Consider the following 16,321-nt stretch of genomic DNA (forward strand, 5'->3'; position numbering starts at 1 on the left):
AGATTAATGTAGTTCATTAATAAACAGTTCACTATGAGCACAATTGCTATTTACTTATTTGTAAACTTTACCTATCTTATTTAATAATTTATTTAGGTTCTAGTGGTATTTGTAAGTGTTTGATGCAAGCAGAGCACATGTGTTTGTAGAGCATACATCGCCATCTGCTGTTAAAAACCAAGCTCAGGATTGATTTCTCAGTATTTTCTTTATATCATTTTGATGTTTCAAATGGTTCAGAGTTTTGAAAAGGTTTGTTTTTCCCATCAGGTGCATTAACATGTGCCACTGGCATAGTAACAACACAAAGCTGTTTCACATTTCTTTTTTTTATTGAAATACAAACCATACAGTGTCTTTCTCAGAGAAGAGAGAGTAAAGAAACTTGGCTGGTATGTGTATTGAAAATATATGTGTATTAAAAACAAGTACTAAGACTGTCAATTATTTCTGTTTTGCTGTATGTTGAAGAATTGCGATCTCATAATACTTGTTTCTAATATGACTTGAGATGACTTGTTCTCAAATTGTCTTGAATAGACCAGAGACGATGTAGTCTGTAAGAACTCCATCAAGCAGTCCAGTGCCATTATTATGAATGAACCAACAGGGCACTTGTTCTCCATTTTTCACATCCTGTCTAAAATCTCTCTGGAAACCCCTGTTGACACAGAATAATAGTATGGTAACATCAAATCCTTCATGTTAAGTGCAAAGGTGAATCGTAGGTTCTTAAATGTACCTGGTAACTACAAGCTCTTGTCCTTTCACTGACATGATGGCATCTACTTTGTTTGGATCCTTTCCTGGAAATGGTTCACCCACTTTAAATTCCAGTCCATGGTAGAACTGACCTAAAGAAATGTGAACACATGAGAGCAGTAAGAGTATGTGCTGCTCAATGATTTACAGTATTAACGGATAGGAAGTTGAACAAGATTTACTGTATTTTTTGCATATTAAATTTTTAAACAAGATTACAGTATAATTCTTTATATAAGTGGTTTAGGATAAAATATAAACACTAAATTACTTGAATACTTGAATGCATGATGTAAAAATTGTTAATGTTAAAATTTTAGGCTGAAGGCAAGGCAAGGCAAGGCAAGGCAAACTTTATTTATAGAGCATAATTTAACACAACCGTAGTTGATCCAAAGTGCTTTACAATAAAATAAACTAGACAATAAAACTAAAAATAACTGGTATTAAAAATACAATAAAATATATTTAAAAGTAATACTAAAATATAAATAATACAAAAATAACATGCATGTATCAGTCAAAGGCAAGAGAGTAAAAATGTGTCTTTAAGTTAGATTTAAAAGCATCCAAAGAAGGAGAGATTCTGATATTCAGAGGGAGACTATTCCAGAGCCTTGGGGCCGCAACACTGAAAGCTCGATCACCCTTTGACTTGCAGCGAGACAGAGGGACAGACAAAAGAAACTGATCATGTGATCTTAAGAATCTGCAAGCTGTATATGGCCTAATAAGCTCGCTGACATAGGCCGGGGCAAAATTGTGCAAAGCTTTATAAGTGAAAAGAAGAATTTTAAAATATAAAAAGGCTGAATAAAAGTGCTTATTAATGTTTTCTGTTTAAACTAGTAATATAGGATCCAATGTACAGTAGATGAAAATTATTAACCTTACTGTGATTTTTCTCTTTCAAATATTTCCCAAGTGATGTTGAACAGAGCAAGGAATTTTATAGTGATGTTGAACAGAGTAAGGAAGGTATTTCCTAAAATATTTTTTAATATAATAAGTAAATAATAAGTCTTATTTGTTTTATATCTGCTAGAATAAAAGCTGATTTAAATTTTTTAAAATACATTTTAAGGTCAATATTATTAGTCCCCTTAAGCAAAATTTATTTTCAATTGTCTGCAGAACAAGCCATCATTATACAATGACTAGCCTAATTATCCTAACCTGCCTAAATTAACCTAGTTAAGGCTTTAAATTGCACTTTAAGCTGAGTATCTTGAAAAATATCTAGTAAAATATTATATAAATTTTTTTTATTGTATGTAACTATTTAAAATTACGATAATATTAGTGATACTAAAATAACAATGTATATAAAGTAATACGTTACATGTATTGTTGTACTTTTTTTTTTTTTAGCTTACCAAGCAGGCCATGGACATTGCTTGAAAAGAGGTGACTGTCCAAGGTGTAGAATCCAAGATAGTCTTGATGATACGGATGCCTCTCCCAGACTTTGTGCAGGATGATAAGAAATTTGACAGAATTTCTCAAAGTCACTGTTAAACTACGATCTTTGTTCACCTGCAGATCCATGCTGGAAAAAAGAAGAACAGCGGAGTCTTTGTACAACTTCTTTTAAAAGGTACACATTTCATTTAGATCACAATGTGTTTACATGGACAGTTTGTTGTATTGTAATAAAAGTAATTTTTTTTTGTTGGGGAAGAAATGCAATATGTCATCCCACCAATCTTTGATTCAGAAGTTATATACAGATGCTTTGTTTTGGTCTAGGAAGAGGCATTTGGATTAATCAAGTTTGTGTAAATGCAGTTTTAAAGGAGACCTGTTATGCACCTTTTTACAAAATGTAAAATAGGTTTTTGATGATTCCTGAGTGCAAGTGTGCAGTTTCAGCTTAAAATACTATAGATATGGAGCCCTATCATACACCCGGCGCAAGACGTTTTGACTTGATTTGTTGCTATTTTCAGACCAGTGCAACTGTAATATTCACATTTTGCACCACGTTGTTTAAATGGCAAATAAATTTGCGCCACTTTGTGGACATATGGGTGTGCTGGTCTAAAAAGGAGGTATTGTTAAGGCGCATTGTTGGTGCTTTGCTAGAAATAGTTTTAAAACAAATGCGCTTAACAAATGAAATTAAATTTGTAGACTGTTGGATGTCTTCAGTGGAGTGAGTTTCCACCATTTCCTTACTCCACCAAAGTAAAGGAGTAAAAGTAAAGAGAAGGTAAAGAGCCCAAATGGAGGAGGCTCGTTCCTTTTCCTCGCGCTGCAGATGGTCTTTAACTGTTTTTTCGCCAGTGAAGCGTTTAAGTTTTTACACTTACAAAGTTCCCCATGTAAAAGGCAAATGTGCCATGGTGTGATGTAACTGACTTTTAAAGGGAATGGGAAATAAATACTGGTTGGTTTAATAAAAGATTGGTTTAATGCATGTTATGCTCAAAACACACTTATAACTCGTTAAGAGAATAAGTAAAATCCACAAGCCAGGGCACACATCATATTTTTCTATCCTTAAAATAGCAAAAGTGGATTCAGACATGCTCTTAATGCCTTTGTGCCATGCACTTAAGACTTTGTGTCTAGTTTGTTAAAATAGAGCCCATAATGTTTCATAGCTCTTTGAAACTGACCCTTTTAGGCTTTCATCATAGTTGTGCCATTTTGGTGACTGTCACTTTAAATTCTAATGAGATTGCTCTCTCATCTCTCTTTTCAAAAGAAATTTTGTTGCATCAAAAGCAAAAGATTTCCATGTAAACCTTGATACTCATTTAAATGAATAAGTGCAAATCTTACTTGGGCCCTTTAACCGTAGCAGCTTCAGCCCAGAACAGTTTTACATGTTTTCCTTTCTCGATTACTGAGATTTCCTTTGTGCTCACAGTCATTCTGACATCAAACTTCTCATGGATGATCCCAAAGCGCCCAAAATAGGTGTTTACCTTTTTCCCTGGAACGACTTTCTTATCACCAATGGTTTGGCCATTGACCACAATACCTGTGGAGGATCAAGAAACCAAACGAAAGGCCTAAAACATTTAGAAATGGTACTTTTTTCAGTATTAATATACTTTTGCATGATCCTGCAGAAGGGTCAGTGGTGAATTTATTGATTGAATGGTTTAATCATGGCCCATTTACTATCTAAAAAACAATATTTTAGCAAAATACATATTTAATTGTGGCTCTCCTATGTTAAAGCACCTGCCTGTTTGGTGAGTATGCATGTGACAGTGCTCATTCACTAAAATGAATGTAGTTTAGTTGAAAAGGCTTATGCAAAATGGCCTTCCTTATGACTTATTTTTAAACCCTTAAAGGTGCAGTATGTAGGTTTTACACCCAGTGGTTTAACTAGCTATTGCACTCCTAATTTAAACACACGCAAGCACAGGTTGCCAGATTGACAACATCAACAGGAGTGTTTATGACTATCGAGCCTAAAGGTTGATTTAAGTGATTTTAAATCGTGTTCTAAATAAGCAACGGCACATGATAGAAGGAATATATTTCTGATTTTTCACCTCGGATCTTGAAAATAAATTGTTTGAAATTAAACTTTAAACCTGTTAATCAGTGCAGACCAACACATATCAGTGATTCAACATGTACATTTTAATAATGTTAAAGAGGTTTAATATGTATTAATTAGATTATGTACTTTACCATTTCGTTGGAGTGCAGTGAGTGCACTATTCTGTGCTTCTGAATGGCTGTATTTAAATTTCTGTCATGTTTTGTCTGGTGCAAACAGCCAAATTGCTTATCACTGCAAATCTCATCACATATCGTGTTGTTAGGGGGTTACAATGTAACCTGCTCACCTAATGTTTACATTCATAATATTAATTAATAACCACCTCATGTGGAACTCTGAATTTGCGTCTCATTTCGGAGTCTGCTACTTTCGGTTGCATTTCGGTTGTGGGTGCATTTCACGTTTTTTACCAAGGCAACCCGGGGTGCTGAAATATAATTGGCTAAACTGGCATTGGGCGAGTTAAAAGGATCAAAACAAAGACAGACGGCCCGGCACGGAAAGCACAAGAATATCTAACTTAACCATTGTTTTTTAGATAAACAAGAATGTTCACTTGGCATGTTTCTTCAATATCCGCAGACATATTATGGTATTATTATGCTTTAAAAGAGTCAAAAACTTACATACAGCACCTTTAATATAAAGCGGGACTCATGAACTTTGTCTTCAGCAGCTGAATTTATGCCCTTTGCTATAAAATTGCTTCATATAGCAAAGTTAAAAAAAAATCTATTAATATATTGTATAGTCCATTTGAAATATTAAAGCTGAAAAGTTGTTCTGACCTGTAAGTGGGTCTCTAACCAGGTTGAAAATGGTACCAGGTTCGTCATCAATGTTAAAGCACAGAGCATCATTCTTATCTGGCAGCTCAATGATGAAATGTGGATCTCCATCAACTGTTACATTTGACAAATTGTAAACACAAACATTGCTGATGCGCCTTAGGAACATTTACCAGCATCCCATAATAGGCAGTGCAATGCCAATGACATACCATAATATGTAGGTGCATGTGAGCTGACTGGCATGGCTGAGTAACCTGCAAAACCTAAAATTAAATAAATAAAATACAAAAACAATTGCACAAGAATATTTAATTTGCTTTGATGTAATTTCCAGGTTTAAATAAATGTTAAGACAACTTTAAGACAAACTTTAAGTCACAAATAGTAATAAATTACAAGTTTTCAGGCTCGTACAATGTCCATTTATGACACCAATAGTTTAGTTATTCATAATATCTCACAGAATTGGTGCATTTTGTATGATCTTGCTCAGTTACTGTCCTGAGCAGGATATTTTACATAAAAGATGTTTGTATATTATTCATCACAAGACTAAAAGAGATAGCTTAAATGTTAGATCCTTTGCTATCAGGTCTGGCTAATATGGAAGCTTAGCAAATTAAACTCGAAAAATGGCTTTTTCTGCTTGCTTAAACTTATTTAAAATGAGTTAAAACAACACAACTCTTATGCAGTGTTCGCACCAGACACGGCATGCGCAAATAAATAGCACTCTTCGCACGTAATTAGACGCGTGATCATTTTTTAGTTTACTCGCTTCATTCGTGCGTCAAATTTACTTCATCGTTGACACGGATTCACGTCATGGGCAGGGCTTCTGCCTGCCCGGTGACTCTAGCTTGGTAGCTAAATGGCTGACATGGATTTTATCAAGAGAGTAGCTGTGCTTTATGTGCTTTAGGAAGGCTGAAAAACAGCATAGATTTGTTCAAAGCCGTGTCTGAGTCCACTACATCCTTTCAGAGGTGCACCCAGCTCTGTGAGTTCATCAACTCCTCCATAAACTGGATCTGGATGATGGAAGCTTTAAGCGATGTTTCAGACTGAGCCGAGCCCAGTTTTATGAGCTGTTGTCCCACGTTGGCAGGAGAATATCCCCCCAGTACACCAACAACAGGTGCTACATCATAATCATGCTCTTACAAGCTCCTGATTGGTTAACGTGGCGCGAATGTCCACTGAAGTTCAGATTTTCCAACTTGAAAGATTCACGCGTCATTCGTGCCGCAGGATGTCTATTCGCGTCTTTGCGACTTTGACTTAACATGTAAATCACTTGCGCTCGACGCTTCACCATTAAGGTTTTTTTTGGACAACTTAATCGTTTTTACAAATCTTTAGTAGATTTAACATAAAACAAATAAATTAACTCAGTCGATTTGTGTTGGCACAAAATAAAGGAATTGTGTGCATTTTAATTTGGTTTTGTGATCTGCAGTTTGGTGCATTCGGACCCAGAACTTATGGAATATCAAACGTAACAATTAGAGTAAGTCCTTTAAAGCAAATTTTAAAATATGTAACTTGAATTAATAAGTGCTAATGCATTGACTTACCATATCTCTGAAGTTTTCCACGTTCCTCTGTGAATTAGTGTTGAAAAAAAAGTAAGTGCCATGAAACTGGTTAAAAGTACTTATTAAAGTAGTCTTAATTCCATTTCTGTTTAGTTTTATTATGACTTTAGTCAGATTAAGGTCATTAAAAATGTTTACATGGTAGACTAATAATCCAGGTATTGCCTTAATCATTTTAAAATTAGATTGATGGTGTCCATGTAAATGTACTTATTGAGAATTTCTTATATGCATGGGCTTCAGAGATTCACAAACGTTCTGCTGGTTTAGTCATACCTTCAGTCAACTTGTCAGCAATTAATATGTCATTGTTGAATTCATCTTCCGGTTTAGTAACGACCATGGAGGTAAGAGGTGTAACGAAGTTGTATTTTAACGAAAGGCTCAAAGCATCAGCAGTGGCATTGCCTTTCTCCTCTGGTGTTCCCTGGTCTCTGTCAGAAAATAATGGCTACATATTTAAATTGAATTGAGATGGTCTGGATAAATGATTATAAATGAGGATTAAATATAAAAAAATATTATTCTATGCTATATTTTCATGTGGAGTTAACTATGGAAAGTTCTATTGTGTTGACCCATAAGAGTTTTAGGTTAGCATGCTAAAATCACGTTTTCTCAAACTCACTTTTTTTCCAAGAGCTCTTGGATGGTCAGATATGCCCAGAGACGCTCGGTGAAGTCCCCAAAGATATATTCGTCATCAGGAAAGATTGTATCCCACTTTTGTGCATTTGCCTGACCTTTGATCTCAAAATTGTTGTCAAACTGTTGCACAATAAACAAAGTAAGATTAAGATGTTAAAACTATGATGGTTGGGTTTAAGGTTTAAGGTTGGGGAAGGTGTAGATGTTAATAACGATGATTGTTTGGTTTAGGGTTGGGGAAGGTGTAGTCGTTAATACCTATGCAGGTTGGGTTTAGGGTTGGGGTAGGTGTAGACGTTAATAACTATGATGGTTGGGTTTAGGTGTGGAGTAGGTGTAGATGTTATAACTGATGGGTACAGCGGTATCTTGCTGACAACATAGCTTTGACATGTGGGTCTCCATAACTTCAGCAAACAAACCCTACTCAGTTTTTCTTGATACACAAAAATTACATACACCATTACATTTACCAGTTATCAGAATTACATTTTTTTACACGTACAGGAATGTATAAATTAAACCTCAAATAATCCAACCACCAATGTCCACATTTTGGCCATAATTTGCGATTTTTTTTTTTTTTATTTTTATTTTTTTTATTATTTTTTTTTTCCAGACAGTACTGGAATTATGTATTTTTTCACAGGATCTACAGATGGTTTACTCACCCCTTGTGCAGAAACTTCAATGTCGAAGTTGTTTATGTCATTTAAGTCATCAAGTCGACCAGCAACCATGATCTCAGAGCCGTTGAATAGCTGTTTAAAATGACTTCTTGTCAATGAGTTAACTGTGTTGTCCGGATAGTGAAAATTCACCTCTGACAGTAGAGGACTTGACACTTCTTCATAAAATCCCTTTAATGAAATAGTTTACAATATTAGCAATAATTTAAGTCATCATACTAGCTATTAAGTTTAACATCTCAACAACATGCAATGAAGGTACTGATCCATTAATCATTATTTATTATTTAAACCCAGCTAAATGTAACTTAAAATCATAACCCGAATTTGCATGAAATCAGTAATTTGTGAAGATTGCTACCTTCAGCTGAAGCGGAGCGTCTGAGTCCTCATAAATTCTGCGAACAATGCCATTGTTTTGCTTGCTTAAAGTATCCAAAAATCCATAATCTGCATCGTTACCAAAGGCCAAACCGAACAGAGTGATGTTCCCATCGATGGCTTTGCGAATGCTCTCTTGGATCTCAGGAAGAGATCTTGGATCTAAAAAGGAGTACAAACTATGATTTCCAAGACATAAAACAACATTCTGCAAATTATCTGACTAACATACTACAAAAAGCATGCTGCAAATAACTGAGTGATACAATGCTGTGTTTAAATTAAACTTGAAAATTTGAATTTTTTTTTTTTTGGGGGGGTATAAGATGTGTTGGGGTTAGTTTGTATCTTTATTAAAGCTACACGTCATAGAAAATAACAGAAACATTGTTGTTGGTATTGTTACATACATTGGTTTGGTTGTCCATCAGTCAGCAAGATCATCATCAGTACCATATTCTTTGGCGCTGTACCATTCCTTTGTGCTGCGTACAGCATTTCCACACCATGTATAGTTGCATCATGCAATTCTGTACCTGAGGCAAAAACAAAAGTTTCTCACATCTAAATAATTGTGCTGAATTAATTTTATTTTCCTCCTGTTTGCAAGGCGAGAGGAGAGTTTGAGCTCAGGTAGATTTCGACAACTCCCCATGCTGTAGTAGCTAATGAACAGATTGCTCTTGAGATAACTACTTATTAGGAGCATGTCTATGGTGAAGATTTTAATTATTCAATTAACTTAAGTTGCATGTTTCAGGACGGTCGGAGGAAACCGGGGAACCTGGGAGAAACCCACGTGAGCACAGGGAGAACGTGTAAACTCCGCACAGAAGCGTTGACTAGAACCAGTGACGTTCTTGCTGCGAGGCAACAGTGCTCACCAACGGGCCACTGTGCCACCCATTTAGGAGAAGTGGGTGGAAAGGGGTGGAAAGGGGCTTCTTCAAAATAAAGATGGCTGTTATATGGAACTTGGGGTATTTATAGCAGCTTCAGGAATAGTCTGATTGGTAAATCATAAATTGGATAATGCGGAACCCGCCGCAAGCAATCATAAGCACGTGATCCTCTTAAAATAAGTTTATAAATAAACTTCACTTTGTGTACATAGAAAAAGCTTTAGATCTGTGAGCTTCTTGAGAGAAAACAGAAGTGTTGTACCAAATTAATAATGTTAATAATTTGGTCAATAATAACTTTTTTATATATATATTCCATTTTCATACTTACCACCAATAACTTCAATTGTTTTGACATATTCTTGGGCTTCTTTCACATTTTCCTCAGTTGCTTTGCTTAAATATGGCCGCCATACAACGAAAGTGGTGGAAAAGACTATGATCGCAAAGTAGTCGTCTTCGGGGAGTTCACCCAGAATGGTCCCCAAAGCTTCTTTGGTCTGATTCCAGCAACAAAGGCAGATATATGTTCAAAATATTGACAATCTATTGAAAACAGTATTCTGCCATTATTTAACACTTCACATCTCACCTGTGCCATTTTATTTCCCACCATAGAGTAACTGTTGTCTATTACAAAAACAACCATCTTTGGCACGCGTGGAAGATTGGCTGGTGCAAAAAAATGCACAAAGTATCCGTTCACAATCTGCAGACAGTAAACATGATTTATCATTTACTGTTAGTCATTTTTTGGCCATTTTATTAGTCAATTAATGCAACATTTTATTCATTCATTCATTTGTTTTCTTTTTGGCTTTGTCCCTTTATTAATCTGGGGTCACCACTGCGGAATGAACCGCCAACTTTTACAGCATATATTTAATTTAGCCTACCCAATATGCATTATTTATGCATTTTATTATTTAAAAATACCAAAAGGAAACTGAAGTCGATGGACTAATGACAATGTCTGGATTTAAGTTTCAATACATAAGAGTATAACTTATATGGACAGGACACAAAAAAAATTGTATTTTTCTTCTCATGCATGCTTTAATGTCCTAATGAAATTTGACCTGGATGTCACCGATGTCATGAGGACGATTGACATCATACGTAATGAAGAAATCTCCATCAATAAGTGTGCCGTCACACTCGGTGCATTTCCTCTGTTGATCCAGTGTTGGAGAGAAAGACACATGGGCCTGAACAAAAGTTAAATAATCATCATTAATACCATTACTTATATCCAACGAAGATACTGATATGTTATTATTCACTATTCCATATAACCTCCACCACCTCAAATTTTGCATCACCTTAGCCTTTTGACAAAAATCAGGCAGGCAGTCACAATAATGCTCAATCACTGGTCATGTATTTACTTACATTTTAATATTAGCCTTCTGTTAAATCTGTCACAAGATAATTTCTTACTTGATAAGATTACAGTACTGCAAAATGTGTTTGTAACACTTGATTTTGATGGTCCATTTGAGTATTAGCAGACTGTCTGCTTAATATCTGTTGATACTGGTCCTTCAACAGACATTTACTGACTATAACTTGCACTAACCCTAATCCCCAACCTAACAGTCTACAATCTAACAGTCTTAAATTTAGCAAACTGACCATTAAAATAAAGTGTGACCAATGTGTTTGTTTCAAGTAGCAAACATGTCATGATTGGGACCACCACCTCCTCATTTTGAGGCAGGAAAAACCCTGTATATATGACCCTGTATACTATTCATCTTTACAATTTTGAATAGTTACCTTCTTATCTGTGACAGTTTTGTCCACTAGAGGCAGCAGTTCATTGGTGATGAATGTACCGTAGGCATCCACAAATGCAATTCCCTGAGGCTCGTAGATATCTGCCACTATCTGGGGATGACAGGACAGGACTCCTCTTTTTTTTTGTTTATTATTATTATTATTATTATTATTATTATGAATTATTAATAAATAGATATAAAAATTATTGATCATGAAATCAAATAATTCATTTGAAGTAAAATAAATCTGGCTGCACCTGAAATAGCATTCTGCTATACTGAAATAGCATTCTGAAGGCAAAAAGGGGGACCAACCAGGTACTAGTAAGGTGTAGCTAATAAAGTGGCCGGTGAGTTTATATGTGTGGGTAGTTGGCAAGTAACATTAAAGTGTTTACTTTTACATTTAAAGAATTGAAATCTTTTACAAGTATAAATGTAAAATAAAAACATTATTAGTTTTTAATCTTTTTGCAATTCACTCTTAAAAATATACATGTGACTTCAGTTTCATGCTCTAAGATCTTCTGTGGTTGTTTAATAATAAACCTCAAAGTGCTGGACCAGCTGTTTGGGTTTGACTCTGATCATGAGCTCATATTTGCTAAACCTCCGCTGAAGAAGTTCCTCATGGGTCAGAATGAATGTGACACTGCTCTTTGCTGCGACGTTCACTGAAACAGAAAACTTTTCCATTTTTCTACCCGAAGCCCTGGGAAAATATCAATTTGTTAGTTTCAAGTTTGCATTAAGCAGTCTAAAAGTTGTGTTGGCTATTAGTTTTTGTCTTCCCACTTGACTAAACCAGCAGTCCGGCCTGAAGAAACAGCCCTCTGATACTGCTGCTGGGCCTTCTCTTTTTCCTTCACCACACCAGTGTACATCTTGCCATCAATCTCCCTAAATAAAAAAAAAAAAAAAAAAAAACATGCTGCACACTGTAAAATATATCTGTTAATTAACAGTTTCCGTATTTTGTGTTTCCTGTTTATTTACGGTTGTGAATTGCATTATGGGAGCTTGATATCTGCTCTGTTGACTTCTGATTTTAAACTCTACAGTTGAACTTTTATGGATGTTTTAGTAGTTTAAAACAATATAATGTAGATGAAATAATAAATGGAGAAATAAGTCTGTAAAATAACAGAAAATGCAATGGCAGATTTTTGTTGCACAATATACAACACCAACCCAGACAATATATCACTTCAAACTATTAATAATGTTCATAAAAACCTTTTTTTTCCCAGCCGATTTGAATGTTATCACACGATTGAATGTGCATTATCAGTGGTTATTAGCTGATAGGTATAGGCCAGTAGGGGCCTTCTGCACCTACTAGTTAGTTATCATCTATCCACATGGTTAATCAGCTATAGATCACATACGGCGATGGCTGGAAGTTTAAGAATTATTAGAATCAGAATTATTAGAATAAGAATAGAATTCTAATAGAATTATTAGAATAAGAATTATTTATATCATTTATAAAATTTCCTATAAATTGTATTTTCTGAACATCTACCCCAACCTTAAACCCAATCATCACAGTAATGTAAGAAAACACATCTGGATCTGAAGTGTTTTCAATTTGTATAGCTGATTAACCCAGCACAGGCTCATAACCCATTCACACGGGGTGTCAGCGTCAACGCTTCCCATTCACTTCCGTCCGCGCCATTACAGGGGTGATGCTCCCTGCAAAAGTTTCTCAACTTTTCTAGCGGCGATGGAAGCGTCAGCCAATCCGATTGCTTGTATGCAAATAAACCAGCTCAGACTGTGGCCTATTGCTGACTAATTTCTTTGGCTAACGCGTCTATGACGATCGCGTCAGCCCCAACTTTAGACACGCCCTCTGTCAAGTGTTGACACTGAAGCCCCGTGTGAATGGGAATTCAGCGTTTGCTTACAAAAAGAAAGCCATATGTACCTCCGGCTACATATTTCGCGGTCTCCAGAAACGTCCACGAGACTACGTTTTGAAAATGAGCCTGGGTTGGATTAACCATGAGAAATATTTATATTATTCATTCAATTTCCCATGAATTGTATTTTATTAATGTCTACCCCTATCCTAAATTTAACAGTCACAGTGATTTGTAAAAACAGATCTGGATCTAGAGTTTTCTTAGTTAGTATAGTTGATTTAACCACGTGGATGGATAATAACAGCTTTCTGAGCTACTAGTAGGCACAGAAGGCCCCTACTGGTCCATATCTATCTGATAACCACTGATAACGCCCATCCCATTAAGTGATAACATTCGAAGCAGGTTGTTGGAAGAAAGATCAATGTCCCATAATGCAATTCCAAAACAAAGACAAAATTTACAAAAATATAAACATGAATCACAAAATGCGGACATATACTAATTGACGGATATTTTTACAGTGCAGTAATGGGTTTATTGATTTATCAATGGAGCATATATGGAGTATTGATTTATCAAATGAATTCAGAGGGAAATGAACTGACATGCTGAAGTTGGTGATGAAGGAGGTCTTGGGTAACTCCACCTCAAAGAACACTTCCTGTGAGACGTTGGCCTTATTGAGAGCTTTAGTGGTCATGACTGTGTGGGCGAAACGTGATGTGACTTTGCAGTCCACCTTCACACTCTGCACCTCTATCTGAAAATAAAAACAAACAGGAAATGAAGCAGTGATATATTTGGTAATTTCCACATTTTGTTGCTCCTGTCACTTAACTTCTGTGCATTGCTGGGTAACTGATATCTAAACTTGTTGCAACAAAGATATTTTATTTCTTATTAATTTAAGCAGATGCTTTTAATGAAACCTTTTCAATACTCAGCTCCGCAAATCACACAACTGGAGTCAAATGGCAAAAGACTTTGCAACTTTGATTTTTCTCTATGCAATATTGCATATTCATACAGAGTATAATCAAATAAAATTGCATTGACAGACAATGAAGACAATGAAAAGTTCCCACCTCAGCACTGCTCACACTTCGCTTCTGTAAGGAGGCAATTAGGAAAACAATTATTTGGGATTGCACATTCACTATACAGAGAGTAAAGTTAATGCTGTGTATTAGTTAACTTGTTTATAATTCTCAAAATAAAATTGCAATGCTGTTCATCAGTGGTTCTTAACCTTTTCAACTGAAAGTCTCGCTATTATTGTTGTAGTATATTGGCTCTGGTATTTTGACTATACTGCTTGTTTTTTAATTTGATCTTTTTTTAAAAACTTAATTAAATATAATTTACATGTGTATATAAACAAAAGTAGTTAATTGATTTGAAATATTATTTCAAATTTCATCTCTGAGATTTATTGTTTAGGCTAACTTAACACTTTAAGAGGAGATTGTACAATATTAGTTGATGTTAGTTTACCCAATTACGAACATTGCATTTATTACAGTACCTATTCATCTTTGTTAACGTTTGTTAATAAACATTCAGTTGTTTATTGTTCATTGTTTAAAACTAAAACTAAACTCATGCAAAACTAAAACTAAATGCATTTCTCCACTAATAGTAATAGAAACAAATAGTCCGGGAGAAAGTTTTGTGTATTGTCATAAACAAAGGCAGAACGTAGTTTGAACTGTGAATGAAAAAAGAAAGATTGACAGGCATAGCGACGGGAAGCGTTAAACTGAACATGAATTTAACCATGTGAATATTTATTTATTTTTCACATTAAAATAAAGAATGGCTTTAGAACAATTGGGATATAGTTGGCCTACATAACAACTTTCCAGTGCCTTATAATAGAGTACCTTAGTTTGCTTATAAACACAAAACATAGTGCATGCGCAAGATCGGATTTGGATTAGTACTAGCTGCCTGTTACCCCATCAAGCCAATATATGCTGCATCCAACTGATATGATATCTGATCTAAGTAGCGGGATCGGTGCATTCCAAGTTATGATTGTGTTTAGAGGTATAGGTTACATTTTCGAACAAAAATTGTTAATCCAGGATCGCATGATACTTAGCAAAATCATGACACCAGTAGTACTTTATATGCTGTTGTTCTGCAGCCATATTGTGGAAATAGAATTTTTACTAAAATGTTTTCAAACATTTTTAAAATAGAAATTTTAGAAAAAATCTATGTTGCTGGTGGTTAGGACAAAAACTTATTTTAACATGGAAAAGATACCTTTTAAAGCGTTTCATGTAGCCACGTTGTGTGTAGTTATGACATGGTGTTAAATACATTAATATATAAAGTAGTTAGATAATTTGAGGTTACAGACTCATTTGTAAGTTTGCTAAGGCACTTCTATGGGCCTCATTCCCCTGGTTGAGAACCACTGCTGTATATGATTTAATGGCATATTAGATTTTTAGGAAAGTAGTTACAGTACCTTTAAGAGTCTGGTCATGGTGGTATCGTCATGCTGATGGGGTATAAAAGGATGCGTTACTGTCCCAAAAAAAGTACTTTTTTTTTTGGCCTTTTATTACCATTTAAAGGAGCACCAACCACATTAATCTATTAAAATATTCAAAACTTATTATCAGTGCAGAAAAAACTAAAAGAATAAGCAGTCCTACCCATTGTCCATTGCTCTTTGAAATGAAGAGAGTCTCATATGACCCTGAAGTTAAAGAGATGTATAAAAACATGCATAATATCCACCTTGAAGACATGGCACACCATCTACTTTACCGCATTCAGGATTTGTGAAGACTCTGAACCTTTGTGTATATTTTGTGCTTGTGCAAATACACATCTGAGTGGGAGTGGAGAATTAGTGATCTTTGTTCCTAAATTCCCAATAATGTCATTGATTTGATGCTTAGGGTTTTGCAATAGGCAAGGCAAGTTTATTTATATAGCACATTTTATGAATAAATGGCAGCTTAATATCCTTTACATGAACAAGAGGATTCAAAATAATTCTAAAATGCTGAAAGAGTATTTACCCTGCTTTGAGTTAACTCAAGTTGGAATTTCTATTTACTCGATCATAGTGATTTGTTTGGTTTATATTCAGTGAGCATGTATGAACTGTATTGAGGGTCTAGGCCAGTTAGTGATTTATGAAGCATTGATAACACTTTAAAATCTATTCTAAAAGTAATTGGATGGCAGTGTAAAGATTTTCTAAATTTGGTCAGAATCCTGGCAGCGTTCTGGTTGAGCTGTCTTTACTGGAAACAAAGCATTTAATCCTGGCAATGTTTCTGAGATGATTATGTGCAGATTTAGTTTGATTTGACATGACTACTGAAAAAGCTACAACCCCAA

General features: G+C 35.1%; 1 protein-coding gene across 1 annotated transcript; it reads right to left on the reverse strand.

Moving 5' to 3' along the window:
• Nucleotides 1-313: 313 nt before the first annotated feature.
• On the reverse strand, nt 314-15,755 carry itih3a.1 (inter-alpha-trypsin inhibitor heavy chain 3a, tandem duplicate 1). Its single transcript, NM_001020588.2, is given in 22 exon segments — nt 314-661; nt 743-854; nt 2,139-2,311; nt 3,550-3,751; nt 5,080-5,193; nt 5,292-5,345; nt 6,660-6,686; nt 6,957-7,114; nt 7,309-7,448; nt 8,000-8,188; nt 8,379-8,560; nt 8,809-8,934; nt 9,632-9,800; nt 9,893-10,009; nt 10,380-10,508; nt 11,080-11,190; nt 11,631-11,793; nt 11,877-11,981; nt 13,561-13,715; nt 14,041-14,064; nt 15,435-15,467; nt 15,625-15,755. Coding segments are annotated over 21 exon segments (2,607 nt in total). The 5' UTR covers nt 15,453-15,467; nt 15,625-15,755; the 3' UTR covers nt 314-522.
• Between the last annotated feature and the right edge of the window lie 566 nt (nt 15,756-16,321).

The sequence above is a fragment of the Danio rerio genome, chromosome 11, assembly GCF_049306965.1.
Source record: "Danio rerio strain Tuebingen ecotype United States chromosome 11, GRCz12tu, whole genome shotgun sequence".
Lineage (NCBI taxonomy): Eukaryota > Metazoa > Chordata > Actinopteri > Cypriniformes > Danionidae > Danio > Danio rerio.